General features: G+C 32.1%; 1 protein-coding gene across 7 annotated transcripts in view; it reads right to left on the bottom strand.

Moving 5' to 3' along the window:
• kcc (solute carrier family 12 member kcc) overlaps window positions 1–19,356 on the bottom strand; it is a 124,328-nt gene that overhangs the window by 31,934 nt on the left and 73,038 nt on the right. For all 7 annotated transcript variants that reach the window (XM_070635518.1, XM_070635515.1, XM_070635519.1 and 4 more), the window contains exons 2-11: window positions 11,437–11,507; window positions 11,052–11,175; window positions 8,343–8,476; window positions 4,135–4,217; window positions 3,209–3,311; window positions 2,932–3,037; window positions 2,438–2,567; window positions 1,346–1,533; window positions 461–543; window positions 98–397 (exon numbers count right to left, since the gene is read on the bottom strand). In XM_070635518.1, coding sequence (XP_070491619.1) covers window positions 98–397; window positions 461–543; window positions 1,346–1,533; window positions 2,438–2,567; window positions 2,932–3,037; window positions 3,209–3,311; window positions 4,135–4,217; window positions 8,343–8,476; window positions 11,052–11,175; window positions 11,437–11,507 — 1,322 coding nt within the window. The remainder of the gene's footprint in view (window positions 1–97; window positions 398–460; window positions 544–1,345; window positions 1,534–2,437; window positions 2,568–2,931; window positions 3,038–3,208; window positions 3,312–4,134; window positions 4,218–8,342; window positions 8,477–11,051; window positions 11,176–11,436; window positions 11,508–19,356) is intronic.

Here is a 19,356-nt window from a genome sequence, read left to right as displayed (position 1 = left end):
TTTCGAAATTAAAATTAGAACTAATTTCGAAGTTGAATTCGAAACTAATTTCGAAACTAAAATGACAGTAGCCTGTATTAACTAAATCGTTTCTTACTTTGTCACGCAACAGCAAGTTATCTACAGTTCCGGCAAAGAATATAACACATGATAAATAGACTGTGCTTGTTGTGAGAATCGCTCCGATTGTACCGATTGGAATACTTTTTTGGGCATCAGCTAAATCTCCCGAACGATTTGAACCAGCCATAATACCCGTTACGGATGGGAAGAATATACCAATTAAAATCGTAAATGTTGTCGTTATGTCAGCAATGACTTGGTTGTACGTTTTACCTCCCATGGGTTCATAATCTTCTGGATTTTTTTGTCCATCGTACGCGATGAATTGACCATACTGTGATAAAATATAAAAAATCGATTAGATTTAATAACATGATTTGTGGACGTGATTTCTTACATCCAAAAACGATGGCATTAAGTTGTCAAAGAAGACACCGCTTGACAATCCTTTGATTCCTTGTACGATTGAAATATTGTTGCCTGTAAAAAGATTAAATTTTTATTATTTTATGAGTCTCAGTAATTCCAGTCAATAGGGGATTAAGTTCAGTCATATTTTAATCCTAAAGCTCTTTATTCCTTGTTAATCCAAATTAGAACTTTAATATGCATGTTGTGAATTATTATTCTATGTAATTCTGATTCCTCAAGGTTAAGGTTTAACTGAATTAATTTGGGAAATTTATATGGGGGTTGTTCTGTTTATTACGTAACGCTCTTGGAGAGAGGTCAAAATTGAGACATCGGAAACGGATAGCAAGCTCGCTGAAGCAAATGATTGCGATGCGAGTATCTGGTAAGAATCGAACCCATATCCTCACAAAAGACAGAATTACAGATTATCATTCTATAGCCTAACCACTCGGCTACAAAGTCATGTTACCCCGAGCGACCTGAACATTACCTCGTGCGACTTAAAATTACCCCGAGCGACCTAAACCTTACCACGAGTGACCTGAACTTTACCCCGAGTGACTTGAACATTACCCCGACTGACCTGAACATTACCCCGAGCGACTTGAACATTACCCCGAGCGACTTGAACATTACCCCGAGCGACCTGAGCATTACCCCGAGCGGCCCGAGCATTACCCCGAGCGGCCCGAGCATTACCCCGAGAAACCTGAACATTACCCCGAGCGACCTGAGCATTCACCCGAACGGCCTGAGCATTACCCCGAGTGACCTGAGCATTACCCGGAGCGACCTGAACATTACCCCGATCGACTTGAAGGTGCCCTGACTAAATCCAGTATCACAGATCACAAAACACTTAACATACCTTGGAAATATGGATCACAATTCCAATTATCCTCCTTCAAACGATAAGCATCTGGATTTCTAAGGAAATCACGATCTTTTGTATTATTTTGCAATACGCAAAACTCCTTCCATAAAATTCCATCAATTTCCTTTGTACAATTATCGATTTGAATGTCTTTGAGCAAACGTTTTCCTATAACGCACATGCTATGTAAGGCAATAAAAGTAATAGACATGGAAAAAAATGGAGAGAAAAATATCAATAAAAAATTTATATTGTTAAAGTATACTTTAAAGTGACATGATATCTCTATTAAAAATTTATATTAATTTCATGTCTGTTTGTATGTAAGGAAAAAATGTCATAAATGCAGGGTTGATGACTGTGATCAGACATAGTTTGAGTTGGATGCGATCAAATACAAGTTATTATTGATTGCTTGCTGCAAAGTAAGTAAAATAACGTATTATTCTGATTTAAATTATATAACCGTCACAATTTTTTTGAAATTGGTAGTTCTAAATTTAGTACAATGTGTAAACAAGCATTGAAAATTAAAATTTCAAGTTTTTTTGCTTTTTTAATTGATTTAAGCGGTTGTGAACTCCAGAATAGGATGCATTTGATGATTTGAACTGATCTATATCCAATGGTAAGTCAATTTCAATCAATTGATTGATTTTTAAGTCGAATTTTGAATTTTTTCAGATTTTTGATCACAATTGATTTTTTGTTAAGCTGTTTATTGAATTTCACTGTCTAATTCACAACTGGATCTTAGACTTTGAGTCTTAGTAGCAAAATAATCAGATAATAGCCAATTCCTGAAAGCACACGGCATGGAAAAGCCGATAAATTTGCCCTTGAGACCATATTTTACTGAATTTGCCCAGACAAGAGCTTACATCATATTATTCATCACTTCTACACAATGTGCCTTCCAGGTATGTATCTATCTTACATTCCCTACAACTCCTCAATCACAGTCACTATATCAACAACCCTGAAACATCATAAAAGCTTCTTGTATGAAGAAAAAAGCCATAAAAATAGAACAGCACTGTTGTATAAATAGCTATAAACGGATGAAAAGACATTTGTGACGCTTACTTTAAACGATCATTTCCATGAATGTTGGTAAATATTCCCGTGTAAACAGCAATAATGGAAAATATGACGCAAAGAAGTGCCACTGTTGCAAATTTATTGACAAACTTTACACCAACATAGACGATGCAGCCTTTTTTAGTTAGCATTAAAAAATTGTTGTGTCCCATTCATTTCAGTTATTTCCATTCACAGGAAGTTGTTGAACAAAAAAAAGAAAGAATGTTTGAGAAATTTATCGTCAACATAGCAACAGTCAGTCGTCGGATGTTGTTGTTGTAGTCGTCCACAGGACATACACGGTCATAAAAGTCAAAGTGCAATAATGAGGAAATAAATAAAAGAAGGAAGAAAAAGAAGAAAAGAATATTATTATTTTATGACTCGTAAGGAACATGAAGGAACGGGACAGAAACAATTTTTTTGTTCCTCTTTCAGTTCCTCCATGAATGTATAATATAATGAAAATTGTTATTATCCAAAAAAAATATACCCACCCATCAGTACAAGAAGACATGATCCATAGACTCGGAAATTGTTGTACATTATTTCCGGATCTTTTGTAAAATCTCCGAAAATGGATAGCCATGGAGCCATGTAAGTCTGCAACAAAAAAAAAGTTTGTGGTTTATAATAAATTTTTCGTGCAGCATACACAGTAAGAGATAATAAAAGGGCAGTTGAGATATATAATCATACGAAATAGAAACGGATAGACTGAATAAGTCATAAGTGTAATGAATAAGTGGTGCTTTTTTTTATCATAATACATACCAGGACAATTTCAACAGCACCGACAATATACATAGCTGCGGCAAGTGTTGTTCCTGTGTAAAATAACATTCCCACAGCGCCACCAAATTCAGGACCGAGAGATCTGTAGATTATTATATTTATCATGTTAGTTTTAATTTATTTATGTGGGTTTGCAAAAATGGACGTAGAGATGGCAATGAATATGTAGAGATTAGGATTTGGGGTGAATTGGGTTAACCGACACTTGAATAACACAAGTCGGTTAATCGATTCAAATTGAGACATCAGGTCGGTGTGACTCTGGCATCTGACCGAATCCAACACCATGTCAAGTGCCGCTAATCTGACCGAATCCAACACCATGTCAAGTGCCGGTAATCTGACCGAATCCGACATCATGTCAGGTGCCGGTAATCTGACCGAATCCGACACCATGTCAGGTGCCTGTAATCTGACCGAATCCAACACCATGTCAAATGCCGGTAATCTAACCGAATCCAACACCATGTCAGATACCGGATCTCAACTGTTAAGACACCCATGTCAGAGTCATTCTTGATATGGTGCCAGATTCGGTTAAAACAAGCATGCCCGAGTCATACCGGCCTGATGTCGGAATTTTGGATTTGAATGCAGTCACGAAACTCTTCGAGAGACAAAAGAACCTGCAATCGATGCTTCTTAAAATAATTTCAACAAATTTAACGGTCAAAAAATATTCAAATTTTCCAAACCGTTAAAAAATATTTGAATTTTTCAACAAAAATCAACATTCTTCTCTGTCTTAATATCACACCAAGCAACACCCTTTCCTCCTTCTTGATACACTTCATTGCCATCCTGATTGCCACATTAAAACTCATCCAATAAAAAATTTAAACATTAAGAATCAAGTAATGAAAATAACAACATTACTGTCGTCAATTTGTCGACATTCAAATCACCTTGATATCATGAAATAGCTTCCACCCGCCGGCACAACTCCATTTGTAGCAATTGCTGACATCGAAATAGCCGTAAGCATCGTCTGTAAATGAATGTGAAATATTAGAAAAAAATATTGAAGCTTTTATCAATGCTCAATATCAATGATATGAGACTAGAAAAAAGGAAAAACGTGAGATCATGTGCTTGAATACATTGAAGCTTAACATTAGACTGCATCGATTTGAGGTGGCAATATGTTAAAAACAGTTGCAGTTGCCACACATTCATGCCATCCGCAAACATCATTTTGTCATATTTCATTTTCGTCTATGCTTATGACAATTTTATTCATTCAAATGGAAAGGCTTTAAGCTCCAACATTGATAGCTTTAAGGTAGAAAATATTGATTGAATTTTATGAATCGTCCATTCCACGAAATGGTTATTTTTGATGGCTATTTTAGTAGTATTAAGAGACCTTTTCCGTGCAGTACTTTTGGTCCCTTTTTTTATCACACTTTCCGAGAATAATGGACCCTTTTTGTCCACATGCTAGATATTTATCATTCAATTCCTTACCTCATCATATTATTGGAATACTCGAGCAGAAAAATAGAGACTATTTTACCAATTATTAAGGAAATCGATGGCTTATTTGCTTAAGTATAAGATTTTCGTTGAGTATAAGATTGTCCTTATCAGAGTTGGGATGGTAGGATCAAGAATGTTAAGGAGATGCTGAAAATAAGTGACTTTAATGTAGTCAAAATATACATTTGTATATCATTGTCATAACGGTCCAAAATCTATTTTGAAGCTGCCCAAATTACGTAGTGCTAAAAATAGCATTTTTGGAACCCACTCACTCTCAGTAGTCCTTTCCTTAACCCTTTGTACTCCTTAAGAAAAGTGTAACCTCTTCCTATCCGTGACGCAATTTTTCATTGATAAACCCTATCAAATTGAAGTATTTTATTCAAAAAGGGATGGTTTTACCCGATTGTCTCTCCCTCTTGACACCCCACTAACTACTGATACCAAAAAAGCTTGACTTTGGTGTAAAACACGAATTAACGAAGAACTAGACCCAATTTGACACAACGTGCCTCATTTATTAGTGATATCATCGCCATGTCCTGTTCGGGTCAGTTGCTTTTAGACATTATTTGAGTCTAGCGGGTCATCGAACTTAGTCCAGTCCGTTTCGACCTTGTGCCACTTTCTTTGTACAAGTTGATTCCGGAAATGGTTGGTTGTGATCCCTAGTCTTATTGAGGAGCTACCACTCTTCCGATGATGTGGTTTGGATAGTTTTTCACTCTATCCTTTAACCTACTCATAACTCGGACTCCACCAGTGTATCTGGGATACCACGGAAAGGTATTCACTTTACCTTTGGTCAGCTTAGGAGTCAGTGATGTATTTAGCACTATCAGAGAATGTTATGAAAAGATATGTTTAAGTTTTCCCATAGCTTTCCCACAGTATATTTGACATTTGATCTATTTCCGAGTCATATGTCGACTTCCCCAACCCTCACCCATCGGATGTAACATCTGCCAACTCTGATTCTTACAAAACCTTTTTTATGATTTAACAAATAAATTTCTCAGAATCTCTCATATCCAATTTTGTGTATTATTTATGATCAAATTTCCATTTTCTCATGAGCATATTTCTCTGTGACAAGCTTCTTCTATTCATGGCTTTTTATATTCATTCTCATTTCAATTCTTATTTAATACCACAGACAATCCACACAATATCTTCAACCAGAAGTGACTGACATTTTGCATACATTTGGTTGACATTTGATTTTATTATTTTTCGGGTTTTTTTCTTCTAATTCTAAAATTTCAATGTGATCCTGTCACTCTTAACCTTTCATTTCCACATCATATCGGATGGATAAGTCATGAAGATAACTTGAATCCATTCTTCCTAACTCGTCCCAGAAGGGTTATAGTCGAAAAATCCATTTTGACATTAAAACCTTGACAATCAGCTCATATTCCAAAATATATATATACATTTAATCTTGAATATGTGAGTGATAAAATACAATGTTCATGTCTAACTTGAATATCATGTCATTTTGTACTTTTATCCATCAATATTCGTCATCAATTCAGTCAAGTATGAAAAAGAGATGACACTTTATTTGCACGAACGGGAAAGAAGAATTGTGCTATGTCAATTATTAATAATTAGTGAACGACTAAATCACACGGATTAATGGGATGTAAAAATAGATTTTGAAGGTTTGTAGAAGAAGGAAATTTGGAATGTCGTGAATAGATTGAATAGTTGAATTGTTGGTGAAAAAGTGCTGAATTGTGTTGAAAAGAGCTGAATTGTAGTGGATAGCATTAATTATAATGATTCATTATTAGTGAATATTGCTGAATTGTAACGAACAGCACTAAATTGTAAAGAGTAACATTATTAGTGAACAGTGCTGAATTGTAACGAACAGCACTAAACTGTTAAGAATAACGCTTAATCTTCGGGAAAATTCTAAATATGGTGAATATTGCTGAGTATGTGTAATAGACTGAATTGTGGTGTGTAGTGCTGAATATGACTGAAATATTTTTAGGAGTGCTGAATTTGATTGAATTATGAAGAGAAGTGCTGATTTTGACTGAGTTGTGGTGAGTAGTGCTGAATTTGATTAAACTATGGTAAATAGTGCTGAATTTGACATCATTTTGGTGAATAATCCTGAATTTGACTGAATTGGGGTTAGTAATGATGAATTTGATTGAATTAGAGTGAGTAGTGCTGAATTTAGCCCAATTGTAAAGATCTGTTCTAATCGCGCTTGTTGTAAATAGGTCTAAATTGTTCTAAATAGCGCTAAATTGTAGGAAATTTGTTTGAATTATGGAGAAAATCGTTTAATTGTAGTAAATATAACTGAATTGTGGTAAGTAATGCTGGATTTTGGTGAATATTTCTGAATTGTAAGAAGCTCTTATTTATGAAATAAGTGCTGAATTGTAATTATAAAGAATATATTGTGTCAAGTAGTGCTGAATTGTGGTGAATATCACTATGTTGTATTGAAAAGCGCTAATATCTGGCAAATAACACTTAACTGTTGTGAAAAGTACTGAATTATTGTAAATAGTACTGAATGTTGAATAGCGCTGAATTGTGGTGAAAAATGTTAAATTGTGAATAATAGTGCTGCTATGTTGTAAATAAAGCTGAATTATGGTGGATATCGCTGAATTGTGGTGAAATTGTTAAACTACGATTAATAATGCTGAATTTTGATGAACAGTACTGAATTATGATAATTAGTGCTGAATTGTCGATGATATATAATTCCCAGTTGTAACTAAATACACTGAACTATAATTATTACCATTAAACAGTAATAATTATCTCAATTCTACAGTAGAATTACTAACTTTGTTGCTCATTTAATGTAAAACAGTCGAAATAACGTAATGATCTGAACTAATATGAAGATATCAAATTGTGAAGACATATTTAGGCTGATATCTGCATTGTTATATCATAATGGATTGTGAAAAAAAAATAAATAAATCGTATCATTTATCCTAATGGCATACACATCCGTAAAAAGATCACAATCGATATAAAAAATCATTCAATACGACTGACGACTTCTCTCAATTCCTTCTTATTCCATTTTCATTCAATGTCGACTCCATCGCTTTTATTTTCATTCAATGTTTTTGAATGTCACTAATGGGCGATGGGGATTAAACATTGGCCTAAAAAAAAATGAAGTGTGTCTATCTCCCGCTGTGTACGTGAAGTATGAGAGAATAAATCACAGCATTAAATACAGGCAAGGCAGGTAAATTAAATGCCTTGATCCCAATCAGTTAATAATTAACTCGAACTTGCCAAAGATTTATGCTTTACATGTAGATAATAATTGATGGTAGTCGGGTAGGAGTGGGGGAGGTGTGGACTATCTGGGATTGGAATTCCACAACAAAATTCCAATTAACAGTTAATGTCGACAGACTTTTTCATTAGAATCAATCTAGACTTTGTGGAATTTATCGACTCAACATGAATTTTCCCATCCAGTAATTACGACAAGAATTCTATTGTTCGACATTATTGATCAATGATTATTGAAATAACTTGAGCTAGTCATTGTTAGACTATAATTGCCGTGTATTCAAGCACAAGGACATTAATACAAGTTAAATAACAAATTTAAAGGAATTTTACTTACCACACAACAGCATGTCAAGACTATGCAGAAACCGCAAATGGCGCCAGCAGTTCCTACGACCCATGTTAAACGAATGAACAATATCACACCGAAAATATTCTGAATGCATGGCAAAAACACGCCAATAAGTGTGCCTGATGTGTAAAAGGAAAAAGAAAGAAAAGTTGTAAGGATAAATATATATTTTCGAAAGGAATAGAAATGGTAGAATATGGAAAGATGTTATGAACATATTTTTGGTGGTATTGATTTGGAGGCTAAAGCGCATTTTGAGCAAATTCAAATTATTTGAAATTCAAATGTTTAACGGACTTTTGAAATTCAAATTTATAACGGACTTTTTAATTTTAAATTCTTAACAGACTTTTGAAATTCAAATTTTTAACCGGAGTTCTTAAATTCAAATTTTTGTCAGATTTTTTGAAATTCAAACTTTTAATGCACTTTTAAAATTCAAATTCTTAACGTACTTTCAAAATTCAAATTTCTAACCAGATTTTTGAAATTTAAATTTTTAACAGACTTTCAAAATTCAAATTTCTATTTTTGAAATTTTAATTTTTGACTGAATTTTAAAATTCAAATTTTCAACGATTTCTGAAATTCAAATTTTTAAAGGACTTTTGAAATTCACATTTCTAACGGACTTTTGAAATTCAAATGTTTTTACGAATTTTTAAAAACTCAAAATTATACCAGATTTTTAGAATTCAAATTTTTAACGGACTTTTAAAATTCAAATTTTAACGGACTTTTTAAATTCAAATTTTTAACGAACTTAGAAAATTCAAATTTTTATTGATCAGGCTCCTAGTAAGTCAGTCAAATTGTAGTTGAACAGCTCTTCCGCTTGAAATCTTCCCTAAAAATTACATTCAAATTGTACAAATGGAGAAAAATGCAAATTTTTTTTTGTGGAAATCTCATCAATAAGATATTGAGAATCGATTTGAAATTTAAATATTTCCATACTTTCTTTCTGATTGCATTGGATGGTAAAAGCTTTACACTCACATTCATCGCCTTGTTTATGATTTCATTCGAAACTTTCTTGTTCGCTTCTTTTATTGACAATTTATGTTTGGGAAAAAGTCTTGCGAGACTAAACTCATCTGTAACTGATGTTACTCAATAATACATGAAAAATACTTTTTTGTGCCTTCATGTTAAGTTAGCAGGCAAAGTTCTTTACGTGTAATACAGACGGCATTATTGATTAAATGGAAAATTTGAGTAAAAATATGCAGCATATAGCATAATTTTGAATATCATGTGTAATGATAAAGTTTTGAGTGCATTTTGTAAAGGAAAGACGATAGTGAATGTGAAGCAATTATGATAAATTGTAACTGATAGCATTGCTGTGTATGTGATGAGTTTTTGGAAATTGATTGAACTCACTCAATGCTATGAAGTTTATTGGACATTTCATGTTGCTGCATGTAATAAATATGACGGCTTTTTTTTTTGTTGGGGATTCTTTGAAAATTAAATGTGAGTGGCATATTTGGGCAAATTTATAATTTGATGAAATTGAGTTCCTGAAATGGCCTTTCAATGGTATATCATTAAAGTGAGTGCTGTGAGTGCAATAGCAGTGGATACAGAAAATGTATAGTTTATATATGCCACATTGGCATATAGCCAAGTAACCACCGATAGCTCAGTGGCAGAAGCATGCGACTGGAAATCGTAGGACGTGAGTTCGAGTCCCACTCGCAATCCGTTAGTCGGAATTATACTTTTTCTGTTGGAAGAAAGGTTTTGATAGAGACAGTATTGCATTTGGTATTGGAAATTTGCAGACGAAAGCTCAAGTCAGCTTTAGGAACCATCTGAGGGAAGTCATGAATCCAAATTGAGGAGGTTAAGTCAATTAATTAATGATTAAAGTAGAACTACAAAATCGTCAGAGTACTGTAAGACTTCCATGTTGGCCTTAAAGTCAAAAATCATGTGGCCAGGACATGATGACGCTTAAGAATCTCACTTTGATGGTCAGGCTAGATGGTTGGCTGAGGCGCAAGATCTCAGCAACCAGACATTGTGATTAATCTCTGAGTTGAAGCATTAACTCCGTCCTAAAGAATCCATGTATCGGCGGTATTTGTATGAATAACACGGTGTTTAGAGGTTTTTGTACGGATACCACAGCATAACCGCCTAGTTTCTCAGTCTAGGCTTAATATTATCGCTAAATGATTGATTAATCATTTTTCACAAAGCCTTTTTACTGAGCAGAAATGCACTTAACCCTCTCAACAACACCGATGACTTTCATAATTTTTTGTATAACAATAGAATGAAAAAGATCGGGAAAATTAATTTCAGTGTAGGAAGTCCGTTATTATCGATGACCTATATTGCCTCATAAAATTTTTAATTACAAACCTATAAATAATGCACAATTTTATTCAAAAAATTCAATTTTAAAATTCTCCGAATCAATATTCATATACATCTGCCACAGTGGTGGAAAACCTGTGTGTCGCGACACATTAGTGTGTCACTAATGTAATACCAAAACTTATTGAAAATGCCATGAACCGTATATCATGTGCGTTTTCGGTCGAGGCTTATCATCAAGGTATGCCGTAAAATATAAAAGGTTGCCCACCACTGATCAGCATGTAGACCAAGCTATTCATAACATAATTCCATCGAATCCATGATATAACAATTTATATAGATTAAATGCAATTTACTTACCCATACGGGCTGACTGTGGGGCAGGTTTTCCATCACCTTCTGCAGGTGCACTTGGTATTGTATTAGAATAATTGGCTAAAGATCCGATCATAGACGTGATTTGAGGACGTTCATGTATCTCTTCCTACAAAAAAAATTGTAAAATAATTTATTGAATAGATATAACTTTTTTTTGGTAGGTAGGTGTGATATATGGCAACAGATAAGCCAAATTTATTGTATATTTCGTAAATATTCTAATGGAAATTGCTGCTTCGAGCTTTTTAAATTAATATTACATAATGAATAATTCATTGAATGCATAAATAGTCTTATTTATGCCATAAAGCTGACACTCTTTACGCGATAAGCAAAAATTTTTTTATGAATTAGGGGATGTACTTACCGAATAGAGATACAAATTGGTGTTGACCTTTTCATTATTGGCGACAAATGGCTGATCGTCTCCTGGCTCATCTAGAATGATAAAGAGAAGAAAAATGATTGATTAATGATTATGAATTGCATAATTTTAGGAATAAAATAATCATAATAAATTTGATTTGTTCAGTTGAGAGTCTCAGAGGTCAATGTTGACTCTGTTGAAGGCTGAAACGGTCATTTTGACTTAAATTCGAGTCGAATCGAGCCGATTTCGAGCTTAGAAACAAAATAATTTGAATAAAAATTTAACGGTTCAAAAAAAACGAAATTTTTAATTTTAATTCAATTGATATTTACTGAATCGTAAAAGTTGATATATAGTATAATTTTACAAAATTAAACATTAATTAACAGTAAAATTTAAAATTTATGTTTTAAATTCCAAAAAAATTCAAATTTTTGCTTAATTTTAGTTTTCAAATTTCAAACATAAGTGCTAAAACGAGTTCTGAAATTCTAAAACGAATTTTACATCCGTTTACGCTTTTTAGGGTTGTTCAAAACATGAGATTGCAGAACTCAATAATGACTCTGTTGAAATCAAAAACGGACAATTGACTTTGAATTCGAGCTTTTCGATGCTTTAATAATCGGTTCAAAAAATTTTGAATTTTTCACTGACATCAATGCAAAATGTTCAAAAATAAATATTTGAAATTTTTAGCTAAAATTGATTTAATTAAAGCTTTTTTTGTGACGCAAACGATGATTACTTTCTGTGACTTTATTCACCCAAATTAATCATTTTGGCAAGTTTAAAGTCTTTAATTAGCAAGAAATTTGAAAAACAAAATTTTTTCTTTTTGAAATATGACAAAAAATTTGAAAATTTTGCTTTTTTGTTAAAGTGTTCGTTATTCAAAGTTTGAACTAAAACGGTCAAAATTGGAAAACTTTTAGCCAAAATTCAAATTTTGAACTTCAACGATAAAAATTTGACTTCTTTTAGTTTCAAATTTTGAATTTTAACGGTCAGAATTTTCCTTGGTTTGGTGTTTAAAACTCAAAATTTTGAACCTCAACGTTCAAAATATCCTTCAAAAATCCAAAATTCAATTCAATCACCATCTCTGCCATGACAATATTACAGCTATAGAAATGAAAAAATCGTTTATTTATTAATATTATTATTATCAAGGATTTCCCTCATCTGTCATCGCATCATTCCGAGACAGCATCATTGAAAGCTAAAATATCTTTTCAATACAGACTTGGCATGGGATTTGGAAAAAGGAAGATAATTGAAAAATTTCATATCAATCGGAAATGTTATTTGACATTGCGTCGCTGATGATTGAGATATCATTTATTTTTGGTAAAAATGTGATCGATTTTCTTTTACATGATGTGACAAATTTGATGACATAAAAGAGTTTACGCAGAGATTTAACTCCCATTTGGTCGATTTGTTGAGTAAATATGCGCCTCCTACCCACACAGTCAACAATGTGACATTACATAAATTATTGCGGCGGTTATCGCATGGGAATATCTAGGATTGAATTTCAAGTGAGTGAAATCCAAACAATTTTGTCGATTCCCACATGAACATCCCCTAAAACTTTATGTCAGTGGTGGGCAACCTTTTATTTTCGTCGGCACACCTCGAAAGATTTAGACTAACTTAAGAGGTTAGTGTGCCATGCAACACAGATAGTTTGCAACGCAACACATATAGTATGTCACGCAACACAGATAGTTTGCAACGCAACACAGATATTATGCCATGCAACACAGATATTATGCCATGCAACACAGACAGTTTGCAACGCAACACATTTAGTATGTCATGCAACACACATAGTGTGCCACGTAACACACATATTGCCCATCCCTGCTACATGTATTATTATATAACGAGGTAGGTGACTTACTTATTTAATGAATGTGGAATTAATTTGTGTAAATTATATTCAAATTATCTAGGCTTAAATAATATAGAAGAGCTTCAAACTAATTACATCTTTTTTGGCTCTCCATTTAAGGGATTTTGTTCATGATTTATGAGGTTCTTTTTTTTTATTCGGTAACAACGTTCAATGTAACACGTAAATTAAACATTGTTGGCATTGCTTTGACTGCATTAATTGATTTATTACAAAAGTTTCCCTTTTGTTTACTTGTTTCGTATACATGAGTGGAAATATCTGATTGGAATTTGAGAATGTCTTAAATTTTCATGTTATAATCTATGATATGCAATTTTCATACATGATGAAGTTGTATATGTAATATTTGAGATGCAAATATTTAATAATGGAATGTGTTAGATTTTATCTTGATTATTTCGGTAATGTAGTTGGGAATTATGATGAAGATAATTAACAAAATTGAACCAGGTTAGTCTCGAATGCTATTTTGTCAGTTAAAAGAGCTTTCAAAAAAGCTCAAAATTCAAATTTTGAAATCTTTGTTTACAAAATTTCAATTTAATTTCCTGCAAATTTCAGGCATATCTGCTTGTCATATAACTGATCTTTTGCAAGCTTAAAGTACCAAAGTTACGATATTAACTTACAATCGATCCAAAATTCAATAATTCAACACAAAAACACTAAAAATTTGTTACAAAAACTTCAACTCCGAAGAAAAATTCTTCCATAAAATTCAAATGCCTACTTATCTTTCATAAAATAATTGAAAATTAAAATTCAACACATTTGCCAATTTTCCTTCATCACAAAGCACTCTTTGCTACGAAAAATTCACAACGTCGTCATTATGTTGAATGAAAACTGTTTTAACAATCAAGTTCTCATGAACGTTATACTTAAAACAAATTTGTTCTGCGTCTTATCATCGTTACAGATAACTTTCTCCATGTGTAAGCTTATCTTCTTTACACTTTTACTTTAAACATTTTTGTGCATATGGGGGTAGAATGAGTGAGTAAGTGAGTAAAGGAATGGAATATAATAATTGTCTGAAATGTAAATAGCAAGAATATGCACACCAGGTGCGCTGTGAAATGAAGCATCAAGCTTTTTGTTATTACTGTGTATTATGGATATGATAAATTATTCATTCATTGATATTCTTATGAGTTAATTTCGTTCCTTTGCATCTGGGCTGTTTAGTAATCAATTCTACCTGCTCAATCTGTTTGTTGGATATTGTTGATCTGTGTCAAGGATGTTTGAAGTTATCCTGAATCATAGTCTAAAGTGTATTGATAAGATCGACATTTAAATGTCGAATTTTTCAAGGACATGAAAAGACAGTTGGGAATTTTGCCAAATTTTGGGTATACAAGACACAGTGCCACAATGTTGATGAAGAAAAAATGTCATTTGCCCCAGGGGAATAATTTATTTCTTCATAACGCCATGACTTTTGAGTAACGAAAAATAATTCAAATAAAAAAATAACAGAAATTTTTCAGGATGCCGCACTGAGTCTATTGATAAGATCTTAAAAGAAATTACAAGACGTTGGGAATCGGCCTTTTGGGTATACTAGACACAGTGCCACGATGAGGATGAAGAAAAATTTAAAATTTACCCCGGGGCGCCATGACTCGGAAGGTGTAAAATTTTAAAATTACCCCGGGGCGCCATGACTTGTGAGGCTCAAAATTACCCCGGGGCGTCATGACTTGAAATTTAAAAATTACCCCGGGCGCCTTGGAAAATGACTTGGAAAACGTAAAATCCCAAATTATCAGTAGTTCATAACTCACTCACATTCATAACAAGCCCAAATAATTCCCCAATTAAGCTAACAACACTAGCTTCTCGTTGATTCATTTATTATAGAAAATATTGTATTGAATATCAATTGAGTTTATTTTTAACAGCACAAATTCATTCATATAAAGTATCATGTATCAATACAACTTCCATTCTAATTCATATCATTAATATCCATAGAGATAGACATCATTTTTATGGAAATGTTGATGAAGAAAATAAGATGAAATTTCCCAAGGATGTACAATCTGTTCTGTGAATATATAAATAACTCACATAGCATAATAATGTCATGTAGAATTTTAATAAGCTCTATGAAATTAATCAGTAACAAAAATTATTTTTTTCGAGCTATTTCCGCTCGATTCTTTGGGAATTCTTCGATGTTAAATGCTTTTGTTGGGAGGAATTTGAAGAAGATGAAGACATTTAACATTATTCATTGAATGGAGGCAGCACGCATTTAGAATTTCCAATTTTCGGTTCAATAAAAAGGCAATAAAACACGTTTTTAGAATATTACGAGGAAAATGCTAAGAAGATTGGAAAAATATTGACGAGACTTTGATGAAATTGTAGTTCATTAACAAATTCTGGGCTGAGTTTGTGTAATTTTGGGTAAAAAAGGGTTTAAAATGGGATTTATTTGGCAATTTTCAGCGCAATTTGGTATAATTTATGGCTTCTTTTGGAATATTTGGCTCGTTTTTAAGTCAATTCAATGGAAATATGTACTATTCAGCTTAAATTCAGCTCAATTTAATGCAAATTAAACTGAATTCAGCGCAAAATTCAATGGTCATTCAGTTTAACTCAGCACACATTTAGGTCAATTCAATACAATTAAACACGAATTCAGCTTTGTTTAGAACAGATTCAGTTCAATTTAGCACAAAATCAGCTTAATTTAAAACATATTTTTTGCAAAACAGTACAATTTAGAGCAAATTAAGCTCAATTCAAGGCTATTTCAGTCTAATTTAACATTAATTCAAAATAAATCAAGTTCAAATTCAGCAAAAATTCAACTTTTTAGGTCAAATCAAATTCAAATTCAGCTCAACTCAGCAAAAATTCAGAACACACTCAATTCAGCAAACTTTCACCTCAATTTAGCATCAATTCAGCACATTTTCAGCTAAATTCAGCTCAAATTCAGCTAAATTAAGCTCAAATTCAACTGAATTCAGCACAAGTTAAACACAAGTTCCACTCAACTTATCACAAACTGAGCTCAATTCATCACAAATTCAGCTCAATTTACCAACAATTAACTGTAATTCAGCTAAATTAAGCACAATTTCGCCTCAATTAAGCACAATCTCACAATATTTCCCATAACCTCAAATCAATGTAACATAAAAAAGTCCTCAAATGATCTACAAAAAACCACAACTTCCAACTTTACACATCTTAATTTCATAACAGACAATTTAAAGTTCCACATGACATTACAAAACATTTTAATCTGCTTATATTTCCATCATAATTGACTTATTAACTTAAATAATTTCAAAAGTATTTAAAATAGCAATAAGGCATTGGTTTATCGATAAAGTAGCATGAAAAACTGAAAGTAAAGGAATAGAAATGAACGACACAGCAGGAAAACAAATATCGATCAAGTATAAAAAGTGGAAGTAAAGCAAAAAAAAAAAATTCATTGTTAGCATTTTTTCAAGAGCGGATGAAGCTTTTCCGAAAACAATGTCACGAGTCATCAAGAGGAAGTCATTAAGACGGTAAGTATAAGGACGAGAGAAAAAAAATGTTAAAGACATGTGCTTTTAATCTCTTTACAAGTATAAAGTTTCAATATGCACAAGAATATCTTGTTCTGTACACATGAAACAATTATCTCATGTAAGATTGCATACATCGCAGATGTGCACATGATACATGCACACTTAATGACTTTCTTCATAACGTCTCGACTTTTCAGATTCATGTTGGTGCTTATGTGTAGGAACATAAATATGATATGTTAATTAGTCGTGGCAATTAATTTATTTAATATTAAAGTTTAAAAGGGAAACTCGAAGCGAATTCAGCACTGCTCATAATTAAGTCAACAGTTAATCATGTACAGTCATTCTCATATCCGACAATGCTTTTAATATTCCTTATTGTCTTTAATTTTTATCAGATTGTAGCTTTCTCAAAAGCGACCGTTAAATTTTTTCAAATTTTTTTTGACCGTTAATTTTACTTTTCTTCGTAACGTAAATTTTTATTTCAAAATAAGTTGAGTTCGAATTTTTCGAATTTTTTGAACTCGAATTTGAGACAACCACACTCTGATTTTTATAATCGTGCTTTGTCTCAATTTAAGACATAGGCAACCTTAATAAGCACACCTATTATGGAAACTACAACAGACATGTCGTGATTGTTATCGTTGACTATAGCCTCTTTTTTTATAACTTTCTAACAACTGAAATGGCGTGAAAATGTAAAATCATGATAAGATTGCAGACAATACAAAGTAAATTTGACTTAAGCACTGTTGTTGTCGTTACAAATGTTCTGTCAGCATTATTTTATTATTTTATTATTGTCGGCAAATGGGAAATGGAGACCTTTTTAAGGTGAGAATTTATGATTATTGTTTTGTGAATTTTTAACGGCTTTTTGGAATTTGAATTTTTAACGGCTTTTTGGGATTTGAATTTTTAACGGCTTTTTAGAATTCAAAATTTTAACAAGTTTTGAAATTCAAATTATGCAAATTTTGAAATTCAAATTTTAAATTAGATTTTGAAATTCAATTTTTAACGGCTTTTTAGAATTCAAATTTTTAACGGTTTTTTGAAATTCAAATTTTTTAAATTTTCTTATTCTTCAACAATTTTGTCACAAACATTTTACTCCTCAAAGTATTTTTAGCACAAAAAACAAACAATTTCATTAATGTGATTTACTGCCTAATTTTAAAGCTTTCTCCTCAATTAACTCCTCCCTTGATGACTGTCCACAATTCTCTATTATTGCATTTTGATTGCTTTTCGATATTGCCAATAGATAGCAATAACTGATACGAAAATTTTTTACGACTATTTAAATGGTATATAAAGTAGTTTGTCAAGCAAAAATTTTTCTTTTTTAAGTGATTCATGTGATAATGTTTAAGAGGAAATTGACGACATAAATTATGTAAAAGCAGTATCAACTGTTTTATTTTTACGATGTGCCTTTTTATGATTAATCATCAAGAAGAGCATTTGTAGTGATCAAGAAAAAGAATCAGCACTTCCTTCTTCATAATTGTTGATGTAATGACGGAAGCATATTCCAATGAAGGAAAAGGCACAGTCATTGATGTTTGTGACTGGCAGAGACGCATTTTTAGTTTTCAAAACTAACGGTCAAAAAATATTAGAAATTTGGTAATCAAGAAATATTTGAAAATAACGGCCAAAAATTTTTTGAAATATATCAGTCAAAAAAAAGTTTGAAAAATAATGATCAACATACATTTAAAAAATAACGGTCAAAAATTGTTTGAAAATAATAGTCTAAAATAATGTGAAAAATAACGGTCAAAAAATATTTGAAAAATAAAGATGTCTAAATTTTTGAAAATAGCGGCCAAAATGCGGCAATTAAAATTGATAACAAGTCAAAAAGAATTAAAAAAAAACGATCAAAAAACATTTGAAAAATAACGGTCAAAAAGTATTTAAAAAATAACGGTCAAAAATGATTTGAAAAATAACGGTCAAAAAAATTTGAAAAATAACGTAAAATCATTTGAAAAATTGGAAAATAACGGTCAAAAAATATTTGAAAAATAACGGTCAAAAAATGTTTGAAAATTAACAGTCAAAAAATGTTTGAAAAATAACGGTCAAAAAATATTTGAAAATTAACGGTCAAAAAATATTTAAAAATGTACAAAGTGCAAATTTAAGCAACCATTGCCCCAAGAAAATACGCACTAAAAATGCCATAGCAGCCATGTAGCACCCCATACCATCATCAAACATAATTCAAAGACGTTGAGTAAGTGCAAAAAGAGATTGAATATGAAAGTCTAGTGAGGAAAACCCGTATTAGGTGTGACAATTTGAATGCGTCATGAAACGATAATTTGTTATGAGCTCTCAAGCTTTTTTTTTTGTGTATGACAAAAAATTCCTCGCATGACATAAAAATTTCCTCTCGAAAACTCTGTCACTCTCTGTGTTTGTGCC

Source organism: Chironomus tepperi, unplaced genomic scaffold, assembly GCF_022539635.2.
Source record: "Chironomus tepperi strain 1889 unplaced genomic scaffold, CSIRO-AGI_Ctep_v1 contig_89, whole genome shotgun sequence".
NCBI classification, from domain to species: Eukaryota; Metazoa; Arthropoda; class Insecta; order Diptera; family Chironomidae; genus Chironomus; species Chironomus tepperi.
This window is presented reverse-complemented; position numbering and strand designations above follow the sequence as displayed.